Here is a 15,754-nt window from a genome sequence, read left to right on the forward strand (position 1 = left end):
TTGTGAGCGTCGCGGTGTGTGATGAAGTATGTGAAAGGTTGACGGAGAGAGTGTGAGAAAAGGAACAGACAGAGAGACAAAAACACATGTACTGTGTGTTTGTCTCCGAGCCAGTGAATGAAATACACGGCCTGAAGAGAGTGTGTGTGTGTGTGTGTGTGTGTGTGTCCTGGCACGTGTGAGGTGGTGTGTGGGCGTCGAGAGGGAAAGCTCATAAAACCCATGATCACACTGATGAGGTCACGGGGAGTGAAACCAGAGAAAGCCTTTCATTTCCTGTCTCATTCCATCCCTCTCTCTCTCTGACCTCCATTCATCCATCTCTCCTCTCTTTACTCCTGTTTTTCACCAGTGACGCCAAAAGTCAAAGTCTTTCTCACCCTCTGTATATCTGGAATTATTCAGTACGTGTCAACCGACACTGTCTGAATATGAGTTTTGTTTTTGTGACTGATGTTTGCGTTCAGTGGAAACTAATTCTTGGTTCTCACAACTGGTTTTTACCACTACTGTTCTCACACATGTAGTGTTGGTGTATGAGTTATAATCAGTATGAATGTCTGTATTCTTTTAAATACCAATAACAATATCAATTAACCTGCCAATTGTTTTCTTGATTAATCAATCGTAATACTGCAGAAACACAAGGTGACATTCAAATGTGCAACCAATAGTTGACAATATTCAGCTTACAATCATATAAAACAGCCAAATTACTTTAAAAAATCAATTTTCCTGTTGATCGACTTACGGTTGCAGCTGTCAAACAAATCAATTTCTCATTTTTTGCTTCCTCCAGAAGTTATTTTTAGTCATAGTAACCTCAAACAAAATTAAGATACACACAAACACAGTTATGTTTCCATCATTTTTGGGGACATTACATAGACTTACATTCATTTCCTGGAGACTACCCTCCACTTAACCACAACCTTAACCTTAACCTAACACTTATCCTCACCTTAACATAAGTTTTCACCCTAAAATTTAATGACTAACACTATGGGGATTAGCATTTTGTCCCCATAAGAGAGGGACACACACACACACACACAGACACACCAAGTCATATTTCCATCATTCTTGGGGACATTACATAGACTTGCACTCATTTCCTAGAGAATTACCCTAACCCTAACCCTAGCCTTAACCTTAAACTTATCCTCACCTTAACCCAGGTCTTCACCCTAAAATTTAATCATTAATCTTATGGGAACGTGCATTTTGTCCCAATGAGGAAGGCCAGTTCCCACAACAATACATGACCACATAAGAGAGCAGAGAGCAGCACTGAAACAGATGTTTGAAATTCAAGCTCCAAGTTTAATAAATTGAATTTAAAAATTGTCAAATTTCTTTAGCAAGGCAGCCATGTGCGGAGCTTAACATGGGTGAAACTGAAGACAATTAAAGAAGAAACTATCCAGAAATCTGAATCTATTTTCAGGGTGATCTGCAATGCCAAACGTTGGATGTGCGTTCGACGTCCTCATATGAGGTTTTTGACACAGTTAAAGTCAATAGTTGCTTTTCTGCAAGGCCTCAATTCATGGAAGCTACAGGGAGGAAAGTTTGCTAAACAGTTGGTTTCAGTAAAGTGAAATGCCAGTTTGAGTCCGTCACCAGATGTTGTGAGTCAACATGTGAGTACAATCTCTGCTAATGCTGTCAGTATAAATGCGTGTAGACCACAGAGAATAGTTTTTCTCACAAAACTTACATCTGTAGCCAGAGGGAGCCCGTATTGATGTCAGTGGTCACACCGCTAACCTGGAGTTATTTTCTGTTGGAAAGAGAAACCAGCACCAACCATTGCAATCACACTGCCGCAATCATAGCCACGGAACAACAAAGGGGAAAGAAGACGAGAACGTGCTCACAGCACAGGCGCCTGAGCAGTGGAGACTGTGACAAGAGGCGTAATACTCCCCCACTTTACTTTAGATGGCAGGTACTCTAAATTTAGCAGGCCTATTTAGCGTATCGCTTACTGCCTGTGGAGCTGTAGAGCTGTAAAAACACAATGCGTGTGTCTTCTGTGCTCGCAGGAAGTTAGACCAATGCACAGCACAGACACATTAAACATTCAAAGCCTGATTCATACTGTGTGTCTCATGAGCGCCCATCGTAGATGCACAAATATTTTGAATATACTGCCTGAAGAAGAACATTTTTAAATACTGCAGCACACCATCATAGATGTCTCACAGTCGGACAGATAATTTGCCTTTATATTTGCTGTTCTAAGGAAATATATCTTTTTAATTTTACTGCTTTTAGCTTTTCTTTCTACACAAAGGTCAGGAAAATGTTTTTTATATCAGATAGCAAAATAGATGCAGCTGGTCCCAAACCCAGGTAGATGGGGAGGGTTGGGTCAGCAAAGGCAAAAAAAAAATAAAATAAAATAAAATAAAATGCTTGTCATAAAATCAGATTTCCATAGAATATTGGCCGAGGTGGAGACAGATGATCCCCTGTGGTGACCCCTAACAGGACGAAGAAGAAGACATCACATAGAAAAACCATCAGCCTGGTGTTTGTCTGTCCAGCACTTGCTTGTAATGTCGGCTGCAATAAGATCTGCAGCCTTTAGGGGTCGTTGGCAGCGCTTCAGACTTCCACTCATTGTTTTTGTTTTTTTCTGACAGGTGGTCTGAGAAATCAGAGTTCAACAGAGAAAGCTATTCTCTACCCGATGCTGGCTTAGCAGGATGCATTTACTGGCTGTGAGAAGTGTTCTCTCTGCTACTGTGTGGAAAAAGTTAAGATGATTTTGTGTCCACCTGTGTCTCCATGGCTGGATCCTGAACAAAAGATGATGAAAGAGAGCCCTGCCGCCCTCCACTCGGGATTTTTTTCTTTGTTAACTTAACTTTTAATAGCCTTGGACTTATGAAACACCAAATAGCCAAGACGACTCATGAGCGAGAGTGTGAAATTCATTTAATTACTTGCTTACCACCAATTTTCTTCACATTTCACCAAAACCTCTAGGCACACCTGAGCTCACTCCATAACACAACAGCTGTGAACCAGTGCAGCAGAGGATAACAGAGAACTACACAACTACTCCCGCAGTCGCTCTTCTTCTTATCACAGGCTCATTACTGGTCAGTGTTTGGTTTGACAAAAACTCCAAGGGGCAGCAGTAGCTGGCTGCCAGATTGCCTGTCCCATGTGTGTGCTCACGTTTAGTAGAGGGAGGAAAATTAAAGGCGGGAAAAGCAGGAATGATGCTGAGGGAAGCTGTGTCTGCTTGTACGAGTACATGTGTTCCTCGAGACAAAAGCGCTGGAAACGTTAAAGCAAGAGGCTTTGCCAGGCTACGGTATATGAGATCAAAACAAACAAAAGACAACACAATGACAAAGGGAGTTAATGTCAAATAAAATGAGGCACCTTGATTAGAAAATGGAATTCTTTTCGGGAAAAGGAGCAAAAAAAAAAAAAAGAACAATGAAATTACAGTACGTGAAGTGGATCTAGTCTGTCCGTGTGTGCAGTTTTCTCAGATCATCACTAAGCAAACTGCCACTTCTGATTAATCCTGATCGAACATCTCTTTGTGTTTGTGCGTCTAGAATATATTCTATTTGTCCCCCCAAGGGGAGACGGAGAAGCAGCAGCACTAACAGTGATTAGGTATTCTGCATTCGGTATAAGGTTTAGCACAGGGGACCTCAGGCTTTCTCAGAACCATATTTTATGTATTTTTTTTTATTTATTCCAGTTTCATAAAAACAAACAAATTAGATAATGTGGATGGGGAGTCTGGGATTAATTTTGAAGCAGCTGATTAGTGTGTGTTTGTGTGTGTGTGTCCTGGGATAATTGTGTCTGGGACCATGCCTAAAAAGCCTTCAGGCTTTACTGCAGTCTGGGAGATAGAAACCCTCCCTCCTCCTCTTATACACATCTCCGCCCATCCCTCCCCCCTCCAGCCCACTCATTCAGTCTTTTCACATTTTCCTGTTGTCTGGAAGAAAAACTTGTTCTTTAACTGGTGTCTTCTTTCCTCTCTCCATCACTCACGGCACCCGCTCTGTTCCTCCAACCTTCCTCTTCGCCCATGCCATCCTCCATCTTTTCCGTAGTCGTTGCATGCCCCTCCCCTCTCCGAGAAAATGTACATCAAGAGCCCAAGGTAGACAGGAAATACGTTTAATGTCAAAACTTAATCTGCATATGAGGTCACTGTTTTCACAATGTCAAATGTGCGTAAGATCACACGTCGAGTCCTTCAGTTGGTTTGTTCAGTTGTCCACAACAAACGAAGTCTGCTTTCAATAACTAAGATACAAAGATGTGTCTGGACAAACTGTTCAGAGCAGTACAAAATCTTGAAGAGTTAAATGTGAACTAGTATGTAAATAATATTAAAATATTATTAAATATATAGAATGTAAACAATAGCCGCTCAAGTATGAAGCTACAGTATCTGCACTACTGCTAAAGTGCAAAAAATGACAGGTTCCATCTCAGTGAGCCGTCCCATCAGTCTCCTCTAATGGTCAGTAAACAGCAGTGTGAGCACATAGCTGGCCAGGACGTTGACAAACAATAAGTGATATTTTCACCTTGAATTGGGCCATCAGGTTAGTGTTTAATGTGTTCCCAATGTGAGGAACTTTGGCTTGATTTGATTTCACCGGGCGTCTAACAGCTGTTATTTGAAATGTCTTTATGAATGAACCATTTTTGCAGAACAAATGCAGGAACCGCATGTTAAAAATTGCAAGCACTAACAAATAATACCTAGTGAGTGACTCTACTGCAGGACCCTGATCAGGTCCAGGCCGATTCGTCCCCTCTGAGGGTCCACATTGAGGACCCGGACCTCCACCCGTTCCCCAGGTCCCAGAGCCAGGCTGCGCCGGCGCTGGCTGACAGGCAGTTTGTCCAGAGTGATGTTGCTCTTGTGGATGAGGCCCGAGCGGCCAACACCGATATCTACAAAAGCCCCGAACAGAGTCGTGTTGTCCACCCGGCCCGTCAGCACCGCACCCACCCGCAGATCACTCATCGACACAATGCCCCGCTTAAAGTCCGCCTGCCCAAAATCTGGGGATGGCACAAAGGGAGAGAATATCAAAAAGGTGAGGTGGCTACATGGAAGTGAGGGAGACAGATCTATGACAAAATCAGGTACGGAGGGCAGCTTGCACAAAGGGAGGGAGGACGGACAGGAAAGTGGATGCAGGAAAGCAAGGGGCAGGACAGAAATGATAAACACGTATTACATTTCGAGCAGCAACCCAATACTTCTGTCTGCATACTTCCATACTTCTCGGCATTCTATTTTATCCCCCTTTCCACTTGGTCTGTTCCTGAGAGCTCTTTTTCCTTTCTGTAGCATTAACACAAACAGGGAAGGCTCATGCCCCAGGAAATAGTCCGGTCCAATTATCCTCCCCAAAGCACTGATTTCATGCGGTAGCTTCGGCCCATCTGTTTACTCAGCTGAGCTCTGGCTCGGGGGCCAAGCGTAGTGTGCTGCAACCGAATAGGGCCAACCTGAGAATGAACCTTGAAGCTGCGTTCCTTAATTTTGAGCCGAGTTACCAGCAGCACTGACTGGGTATCCAGGCATCACTTTTTTTCCGCCAATCATAAAACTATGCCTGGTAATAAGGCGTGGAAATTATTTTATGTTTAACTGAGTCTGAAAATCTTTGCAGTTTATCAGTTTTGTTAAAACACTTAATGTATACACCAAATTTGATTAATTAACAACAAGGTTTTTTTTTTATGCACTTTTCATTCTTTTACACAAGAGCAACAGGCCAAGAAGCCTTAACTCATTTGTTTATCAGAAATTGTGTTTCCAGAAGCAGTGAGCTTGGCTTGATACATACACAAGTACAAACACACAATTATAGCAACTACACCTTTGTTCAATAATGTTTGTCATTATTTCTATATTGAAAATAGCAGCTCTCAATGACTGTTATAGCAGTATTATAGCCTGAAAGGTGGACTGAACCATTCTGGAGAAAGACTGCTGATATCACCATCTCTCCTTCTTCACAGTGCCATTAGACCTCAGTGTGTCACATTTACCGGCCCTCTTGCTCCACCCATTGAATGGGCAGCTAGCGGACATGAGGAGATATTCGCTAAATTTCAAAGTCGGTGAACATCAACCATCTTTCTATGACTCCTGCCCATATTTAATCCGATTTTGAAGCAGAGAGACTTTTACTTATATTTCCTCTTTTGGACTGACTAAGCTTTTTAAAGAAAATTTTGAGCAAAACTGCGGAAAATCTGAACGTTCGTGGCTGTGTATGATTTTGTTGGTGTGTTTATGTGTGACTGAACTCAAGAGTATGAGATTGAGGAGAAAAACAGAGGTCTTTGTGTATTCTTTGTGTATTTGTGCATGTGTGTGAAGATATTCTGTCCAACAACACAGTCTGCTGGAGCCATCACACCCTGTCAGAAACACAGTGCTTGTGTTGTTGGGCTACAGGGAGGAAGCCACAGCACTGTCAGAGTCTATCAAATTACACTGCCAAGACATGCCTATTATAATAAAGGCACAAGAGAAGTCAGTGCGTGTTTTAACTAGCAAACCAGTCAAAGAACTGGACAAATACAAGGTCAACTTTCTATCGGTGAGCAGGGACCTATAAAATGACATTATGAAGGAAAGATGAGAGACTAACAGAAGTTACTGTGACTGCCAGGTTGCAGATATGTGCAGTCGATGAAATTTTATATGATTCAAAACAGCGATAGTATTGTGGTCAGAGGCAAGAGCTTTGCATAGGAATGTACTGAGAAATAAGAGCTTAAGTGTGACTTTGGATTCCTATTAATTGATAAGAAGGTGTGAGAAATGTAGAGAAATGTGTGTAAACATTGTTTGTTCCTCTCACAATCAAGCCATTTAAAAAAAAAGTGGAAATGTCGAGTTTACTGTATTTTTAACTATTTTTTCTTCTCTATTCTTGTCTTTGTGTTCTTTCACGATTGCAAGAACAAATTCTGACATTAATTGATATCAATATCTCAGTGTGACTGTGAGCGTCAGGAGTCTTACTTTGTCTCATGTCAAACCCAGGAGGCTGCGTGAGGCCGTCTATGATGAGCCTGAGGGTCTCGGGTGTGGTGTCCACTGTCCTGGCCAGTTCCTCCACGGTGCTGCCACTAACCTTGCTCTCCACGCACCGTCGCAGGCCTGCACTCCCGATCTGGTCTGCACTCCCACCCACGAGCGACAGAAATCTGGACAGGAGTGGGGAAAAAAAAGGAAAATATAGTATAAAGTGTGAAAATTAAAAGTAAAAACAGTTGATCGCAAAATAAATATGATAAACTATTTTTTTGCATGTTTAAATATGCACACACACACGCTTATGAAGTGGCTAGCAAGGGACAAAATGTTCATAAATGAGTTTAAATACAAGTGGTCCTAGTTAGGTTAAAGCAGACGGAAGGACAGAGGACGGGATGAAAGGAGAGGAAAAAGTGCAGACAGCCTGGGAAGAATGATGAGGAAAAATGGAAATTAAAGAGGAAAAAAGCAGAGAAGTAGAAACAGGGGGGCTAAGCTAATGCAGGTGAGGGAACTGGGGGAAAAATGGAGGGCAGGAGAGGTGTGGGAGTAATTAAACAGAAAGTCACAAGCTGCCGAGGTGGGACTTTCTGTTCTAAAACACACACAAGCACAAATACACACATTTATTTTACCCCCTATTAAATCAGGTAAATCCACAGTGGGCTGTAAACGCCCTGACACCTCGTCTCATGAAACCGCCTCCACTTTGCTAAGGTTGGACTGTTTGTCCATCCGTCAATCCCCTGGAAAAATCTCCTTCTATCGCTTTATTCTAGCAGGATGTCCAACCTCCAAAATGTCTAGACAGTCGATCAAGTCGCACCATTTAAATTTCACTGAGCCGGAGATTTAGATCCAAACTAATTAGCTAGTCGACATTCTAAACAGACTCGGTAACAGACTGGCATGGGAGCCAGAGCAGCATATAGGGTTTATGGAAAAATGTGCGCTGTGTGAGTATTGTGCTTACTGTATATATTATTTACAGTAGGCACTTTCCATGGCTGGTGATGGATGTGAATGCATTTGCCTCTATGCATGTGCTCATGTGAGGACCAGCTGGGTAGCGTCCGTGATGGATGTCGCTCACTGGCAGCCTGACGCCAAACAGACTCCGCAGCTGTCCCCGCCCCATGATGGACAGAACAGGTGGACGCGCACATTCAAGACACACACACATGCACACACAGACACACACTCGCGCGCGCACACCAAGTTGATTCATACACAATGTTGTTCAGAAATGCTCGTTTGGCAGTAGCAGGGACAGTGCGGATGTAACGGGACACGGCTTGTGTACAAACTATGTATGAGACAGCTGTGAGCGGAGGGGCCCCTGCCAGCAAAGTCACCGTCTACTGTCCAAAAGAGGGAGACAAGCGGGATCAGTCCCTCAACACCAGCAAGCCACTCCGCTGCAAAATAGAAGCCGAGTATGTGCCAGGAATGGCTTAGCGGTGAGGAAACAGCACCTTTGGACCAAAATGGATGCCTGTCTAACACTAGAATCTTCTCTCCTGTGTCTCCCAAGGCTTCTTAACTTTCCAACCACATATCTCGTTACAGGAGAAGAAATACTTGGCTCTTGGTGGCCTACTGGTCCAAGACATTCACCACATAGCCCCCATGGTTTGAATCCAGCCTGGGACCTTTGCTGCAGGTCATCTCTCTTCCACTCTCTCACACATAATATTTCCTCTCTTTCTCCACTGTGTCAGAATTTGCAAAAATGGCAAGAAAACAATCTGAAAAAACTCTTTAAGGGATAGCTTGACTACTTTTTTTAAGACACATGTTGGCTGTTCACCTTCAGCACTGACTGGAGTATAAAACACACCTCAAGAGGAAATATTTTCTCCCTACTGCAGTACAATAAGTAAAAGTACATCATACATTTGTCATTTCAATAATAGTTGGTAACAGACAGAAATTTATCACCCTCGTGAAAATTCAGAAAAGGCTGGACTTCCAGTACCACTGGCCACTGGTCGCTTTTCTGTTCATGCACACTGATGCAGAACTGCAGACCTTTATCAGAGGATAATCAGTGACAGCAGCACCTCAAACCGTTCAAACATCAGACGTCCAAAGTTATGAAGACACGGGTCGAAGAGGGTCCACATGATCATCCCTTTAACCTGTGAGCGACATAAAAATAAGCTGGAATGATCCAGGTAGACGAGTGTTGAGAGAGTGGAAGCAGTGTTGAATTAAGTGCAGGCTGCATTCTGGATCTGTATCTTTAGTGGTTTTGGTGGGTGGTTGGTGCTACTTTCAGGTGTGTGAGTGTGTGTGTTGCCAGTCTCATTTTTCCAGGGGTGTATGCTAGTATTTAAGGGGTACCAGGAGTCCAGAGGCCTCCACCGCTGTTGGGTTCATACTCATATAATTACTACCAACACAGCGTGTGTGTGTGTGTGTGTATGTGTGTACATGTGAATGTGGGGTTTGGGTCGGCTAGGATATAGATTTTATCCAGGCTCACAGCAAGAACCCACTCTGTTTTGCATTATAGAAATATTGGGCCCCGACTGTTACATATCAGAAAAATATTCGTCACAGAGTGGACCGCTCTGTCTCACATCTGAGCAAAGATATATATTTCATATAATGAACCCAACTGGCTAACAACAATAAACTTCACTGATATTTTGATGTGAAATATTTTAATAGAGCAGATTCTCTACAGCCGAATACTAAAATATTAAAGCTTTTGCAGAGAGGTTTCGGAGATATATTTGCCTTTAAGCGAACACATCCCACCATTTCTGAAACAAAGGTGGACAAATTGTGCCTGTGCATGTGTGTTCTTGCGTGTGTGTGCGTCTATGGTTACAAAAAGGGGGTGATGTGTGGGCTGTGAGCAGTAATGGAGGATCCAGTTTCACTAATGTGATGAACGTGATATTCCTCATACACCATAAAGACACACAAACAGCATTCCTCCACAACCCTCCCTCCGTACCTCCTGCTTTCATCAGTTGTAGGTGAGGATGTGAGAAGAGCAGTGAGGCATCTCAGTGATGGCCTAACATCTACTGCTCTGCACAGTGTGAGACTTTCATTTAGAGAGGGGTTAAATGTTTCCCACTACCCTAATTAGTGACTCTAAAGGAGAGCGTTTCCCAGAGACTCTCAAAATAAGATTCGAGAGAGAGAGAAACTCTCTGCTGGCATGAGGAAAGTAATGAGGGAAAGGTCACGCACTGCTAGCTGCGATTTGTTTTTTTATTTTATATTCTGAATTAAATGATCACTTTCTCTGCATGACAACAACACTGACCAACAGAGTAAGATTTGTTTGAAACAGATGTATCATTACAACTGTAACATTAAGGCCTTATGAGAGGAGACAGCCACATCAGGCTGAACTCCACACTCAGTGTAAGATGGTCTGCTTTTCAGAGGCATGACGCACGCTCTGATTTAAAGTGCAGTTGAAGATGAATTATTTCCCACTGCATCAAAACTGCAGCGGGCTGTCAAAATTCCATGGGAGAGAAATAGCTGACATGCAGGGCTCTTCCTGCACCGTCATTCGATCTCAACCCCGCTGTCCATCATCTCTAACATTCAGAGAGCGATGTGACACAGTGTAAAACCACAAGGCATGTTTCGGACGTTCTAACAAATGTGGTTCGGAAATTCAGCAAGTTTGTGAAATCGAGGCCATTACAAAATACATGCGCAAGCGAGTGAGAAATGAATTCGCGCTGAAACTGCCAGACGTGGATTATAACATAGTCATAACAAAGGATACAACATTCGCCAACACAGGGTTAAGAAGTCCGAGCAGCAGGAAGACTAGACGAGCAGAGAATGATAAGCAGAGCGGTGAGAAACAGGAGAAAGACTCAATGATGGAGAGAAAACAGAAGACAATGGACATGAGGGAGAAATGCAGAATGATGATCTTACACCACGTTCTGCCATCGATTTAGCTACATGGAGGATATCTAATGTACAACTAAAGCAGTTCAAATGTGTTCTGACTACAAAGCAAAACGTTCAATTTTAAAATTATGTTTCATTCAGATTCATTAGCAAATAAATCAATCAGCGTAGCTCCAGCCCCAACTGATGGAGCAAGACAATTAAAACTGGAAAACATATACACACACGTGACAACAGAAACACACACAAACCAGGTGTGAGTAATGATGACTGACATTTAAGAGGGCCCCATGACAACAGGAGCATTTGGGCACCTCACAGAGTTGTGATAAAAAACACCACTGAGAAAGAAAGATAGTGAAAGAGAGAGAGAGCTGTCTGGAGGAGAGAAGGGTGTCCTCCCAGAGAAGCAAAAACCAAAACCAAAAAGAAAGGAAAGGAACAGAGGCTGTATTAAAATAGGAGGGGGTGTTAATTTGCCTTTTTAGACCTCTGACCCTGAACAGCTCTTTGATGAACAACTATACGACGCAGTCTATGCTCAAAACACACACATGAACCCACAATCGCACATGGTCACTTAGCTGAAGTAGGAAAGATAAGCAAAAACACAGTTTCACACAAGCTGCCTCAATCTATCTGCACACATGTGTGCATAGAGACGCACACATGCACTGAGGCCATTAAAGGCACATCGACACGAGGGGAGCGATGCTTAGAGCCACTAGTGTCAGAACTTATGTAGACTAAACACAGTTGAGTGACTACAGCTGTAAGACAGAGAGCCCTCCCTCTGTCTCTGTCTGCCTGCTTCACACACACACACACACACATGCACGCGCACACACACACACGCACACACACATATGCATGCACGCACAGACACACGCGCACACAAGTCCGGGGCAGATGTTCAATAGGCTTTTGATATAGCATCAGCAGCGCTAACAATCATTTCTCACACAAAAAAGGACAGACACACATACGCGCACACACGTACACACACACACACACACACGTACACACACACACACACACACACACACACACACACACACACACACACACACACACACACACACACACACACACACAACAAAGCCGATACCTCCTCTCTTGTATCCCATGTCTGTGTAAATCAAATCAGAGTCCTCCACCACTATAACCAGCCCCATATGAGACGGTGTCAAAATCAACTCCATCTTAGCCTGAACATGCTTTGGCCAGTGGGGTAGGCTGCTGTACAAAAGTGTGTGCATGTGTGTTCGTATATTTGTATGTACTGTACCTCTGCGCCACACTGTAGGACTCTGGGTGTATGCAGGTCTGGTCCAGGGGGTTAAATGAGGTTGGTATGTTGACACAAGTCTTTCCTTTACCTTTCCTTGCTGCTGGTTTCTCTGGCACTGCTGGTGCAGGGCCACTTGAGGATTTGGCACTGATTTGACAAAAAGAAAGCTGTTTTTAAAATTATGGAGCATGTCCAAATCTTCAGAAAGCCTTCATATCAAAACACGACTTTTCATCAAAGGGTCGATTCACCAAATTACAAAAAAAAAAGTTGAAAAACAGAAAAAAACCTTTTCTCAGTTACCTCTAGAGGTATCCAGCCATGCAGGCAGGTCAAATTTCCTGCTTCCACCTCAGTATAATCCCAGTTTATTATCTTTGTTTGCATCACTTGCAGCTTTGAAAACTTGCATTTAAAATAGCAAAGTGGTTTTGCTGCTGTGGACAATCCACATACACTGTCAACATTATTCAGCACTATTTCAGTACAAGACTTTCAACTCAAACAGAGCCTTGAAAGCTGCTCACAGTGATGTCTGCAGATTATTGTATTCTGGAGAGACTCTTCTACTCCACCTCATCTTCCTCACACTACCATAAAGGAACAATTCCTCTCCCAAACCTCTGCTCTACATGTTATATAGACTGCACTATAAATAATGCATTACAGTATTACAAAAACAAAAGAAATTCTCCACTCAAAACATGATTCGACCTCTTTACACTCTATTAGCAATGTAAGGAAGGACGTCTTCAGAAAGAACAAATGATTAAAAGCACAGACACATTTATTGGCTCCAACTAGGAATGAAAATGAGGTTCATGTGTTTGGGAGGAGTAACCTGTCCCATAATGAAGGCAATTTGTAAATGTAATGTGATTCATTCTCAGAATTAGACAAGAGGTATGATTAGGCATCTCAACAGCGTTTATTTGGCAGAAAACCCAGAGTATATAATAGAAGTACAACAGTCAGTGTACCACAGGGCATGTCTATCAAGTACATTTACATACAGCAGCAACAGACACGCATGCCGACAGCACGCAGCAGAGGAGGCTTTCATGTACCAACAAAGCCAGCGGAGCTTTTGCTGCAGTATGAAGTGCGGAGATAACGTTAGCTCTGGCTGTGTGAGACCACACAAAAAGCAACGTGAGAAAACATCCAATCCACTGCTCTGGTTATTTCATTGGCTTCAAATGAGGCTTAACATTGACGTAGTTTGTCTCGTCTGTCCCTCAATATTAAGTACGCCAACACTGCTCCAGCATTTGGGTCTACGATAGATCTTACTAGCCACATTAGTCCCATTTTTTGCGTATGTGGCATGAACAATGAAGCTGAACCTTGAACAACATGTTGTTGTTTCATTTTTTAAATGTAATTTTTAATGATTTGAGCACCACATATTGACTTCCACTGAGAAAATCTCAGAGATACAGTATATATCTGAAAACCTGGGGACAGTAAACCAAAACTACCCGCTTGGCTGGATACCACCACGTGAGAAAATATGTTTTCCTTAAGTCAGTTTGTGTAAATTGACTTATGGAGAATTGAGTAAGAAAACAATGTGGAACACAACATCTGAGTTGTGTGTGTGTGTCTATGTTTCTTTACATACAGTTTGCATTGTGTGTACCTGGTTTGTGGGTTGATCCTAATGAAGCCGGCACACTGCTGGTAGGTCTTGGGCCCCATGCCTTTGACCAGTTTGAGCTGCTCCCTGTTGATGAAGGGACCATTCTGCTCTCTCCACTCCGCAATATTCCTCGCCCTGCCTGCGTTTAGGCCTGCTACATGCCTTGGAGATGAAACAACAAATATAAATGTCACACAAGACATCATCTAGTTACTAAAATCATTTCAGGAAGTTTGCTGAGGTTTGTGTGTTTATTTCTAAGATCTCTGTTCGACATTGGATGCTGACGTGACGAACAGTACGGTGAAAAATAAAACTCGGGGGGAAACCACTGTTTAGTTTCAAAATACAATATCTGCAGTACAAGTACACACAACTATGTAGCACTTGCTTTACACGCTGCCCACACACGATTTCTATAATATACAAACAAACAGAGCTGATTGTGCAAGCTGTGACCCGGCATTTAAACAAGCAGCAGCAACAGTCACAAGAGACGTGCATAAGCAATATCTAGTGAGTGTATTTGTCAAGTTTTGGCCGTGCGATGAAAAGAGGTGACTTGAAACTCAATTAGGTTCGCTCTGTTAATGTCCACGGTGACTCACTTACACTAAAACACACAGCAATGTCAACACTCAGCATAATACCTCAGTCATCAACACGTCTGTGTGTGTTTAACGTGTGTGTAACACAACTTCTGGCAGGAACGGAAAAAGCTCACTTGCAGAGCAGACAGGTAAACAGATGACCTGATGCCTGCCCTGCGGCCAATGCCAGCTCATTTTTATACTATTTGTATCCACTGAAGGGTGTGTGTGTATCAAATTTGTGCACCTCCTGTACTTTTCAAACATGTGCGCGTACTGTAAATAAGCCTGCGTGAGCACAATGTTCTACCAGCCATACTTGTGATTTCTGCACACATGTACATTTCGATCTGTGTGTGGCAGTGATGTGTGCGTATGCGTGTGTGTGTGTCTACCTTGCCTAATCCCCTCTGTTGATGACAGTCGCTCAGTAAATGAGGCCGCGGTGTGAAGCAGTCTCAAGTTGGCAGTCTGTGCGTTTTTGTGTGTGTGTGTGTGTGTGTGTGTGTGTGTGTGTGTGTGTGTGTGTGTGTGTGTGTGTGCATCCAGCATGCGCCTGTGCATGAGTGTGAATGAAGCTTTGCCATGTTGTGACCACTAAGGGAAAGTATGTCAGAGGTCCAAGCCCGACTTCATCTATTTGCATGTGTGTCTGTGTGCTGCAGAGAGTCCATGTGTGCACACGTGCACTTGCTTGTGAGCGCACGTACTGTATGTATGTGTCTTTATGTGTCACCTACCTCATCAGTGTCTCGGAGCAGATGTTGATGTCCACCCCCACAAAGCTCACACATTCCTGCACCACGCCATCCAGCGCTGCCTTCAGAGCTCCGGCTGACACGTCATGCTAGAAACAAACATTTAACAAGCACGCGCACACACAGAAGAAACGTCAGGCTGAAAACTGGATTAGCAGAGAAAACAACAATAAATTACTGCTGTCGGCAAAAACGTTGCCCCTTGTTCTAAAACATGCACAAATATACTGCATACAAGCAAACACTCTTTAGCAATTTTACTGGTTTAGGATGTTTTAGTGTTTTAGAAATGGAATCACAGTAAAAAGTAGAAGAAACTTTAGTGCATTAAATTTTATTCTAAAGCTAATAGTGCTGCCTTTGGCTGATGCAATGCTATCATTTTTCCATCATTCTTTCATCCAAAAATATCTCCCCAGTATGTTTTATTGCAGACTTTTTAATGGACTTTACATAATCATGTTCTGTTTGCACAACCCCCATGCTGTATATTTATTCACTATCATATTCGTT

At 42.9% G+C, this 15,754-nt stretch overlaps 1 protein-coding gene across 2 annotated transcripts in view; it reads right to left on the reverse strand.

Annotated features, from left to right (window-relative positions):
• Positions 1 to 15,754, reverse strand: part of srbd1 (S1 RNA binding domain 1) — a 117,153-nt gene that overhangs the window by 62,713 nt on the left and 38,686 nt on the right. The window contains exons 17-21 of one of the 2 annotated variants that reach the window (XM_076743807.1): positions 15,224 to 15,330; positions 13,894 to 14,055; positions 12,249 to 12,398; positions 7,049 to 7,233; positions 4,150 to 5,064 (exon numbers count right to left, since the gene is read on the reverse strand). In XM_076743807.1, the coding sequence (XP_076599922.1) occupies positions 4,772 to 5,064; positions 7,049 to 7,233; positions 12,249 to 12,398; positions 13,894 to 14,055; positions 15,224 to 15,330 (897 nt within the window). In that variant the 3' untranslated portion in view covers positions 4,150 to 4,771. Of the gene's footprint in view, positions 1 to 4,149; positions 5,065 to 7,048; positions 7,234 to 12,248; positions 12,399 to 13,893; positions 14,056 to 15,223; positions 15,331 to 15,754 lie in introns of those variants that run through there. The other variant, XM_076743808.1, reaches the window with a different exon arrangement.

This window comes from Chaetodon auriga, chromosome 11, assembly GCF_051107435.1.
Source record: "Chaetodon auriga isolate fChaAug3 chromosome 11, fChaAug3.hap1, whole genome shotgun sequence".
Taxonomy (NCBI): Eukaryota; Metazoa; Chordata; class Actinopteri; order Chaetodontiformes; family Chaetodontidae; genus Chaetodon; species Chaetodon auriga.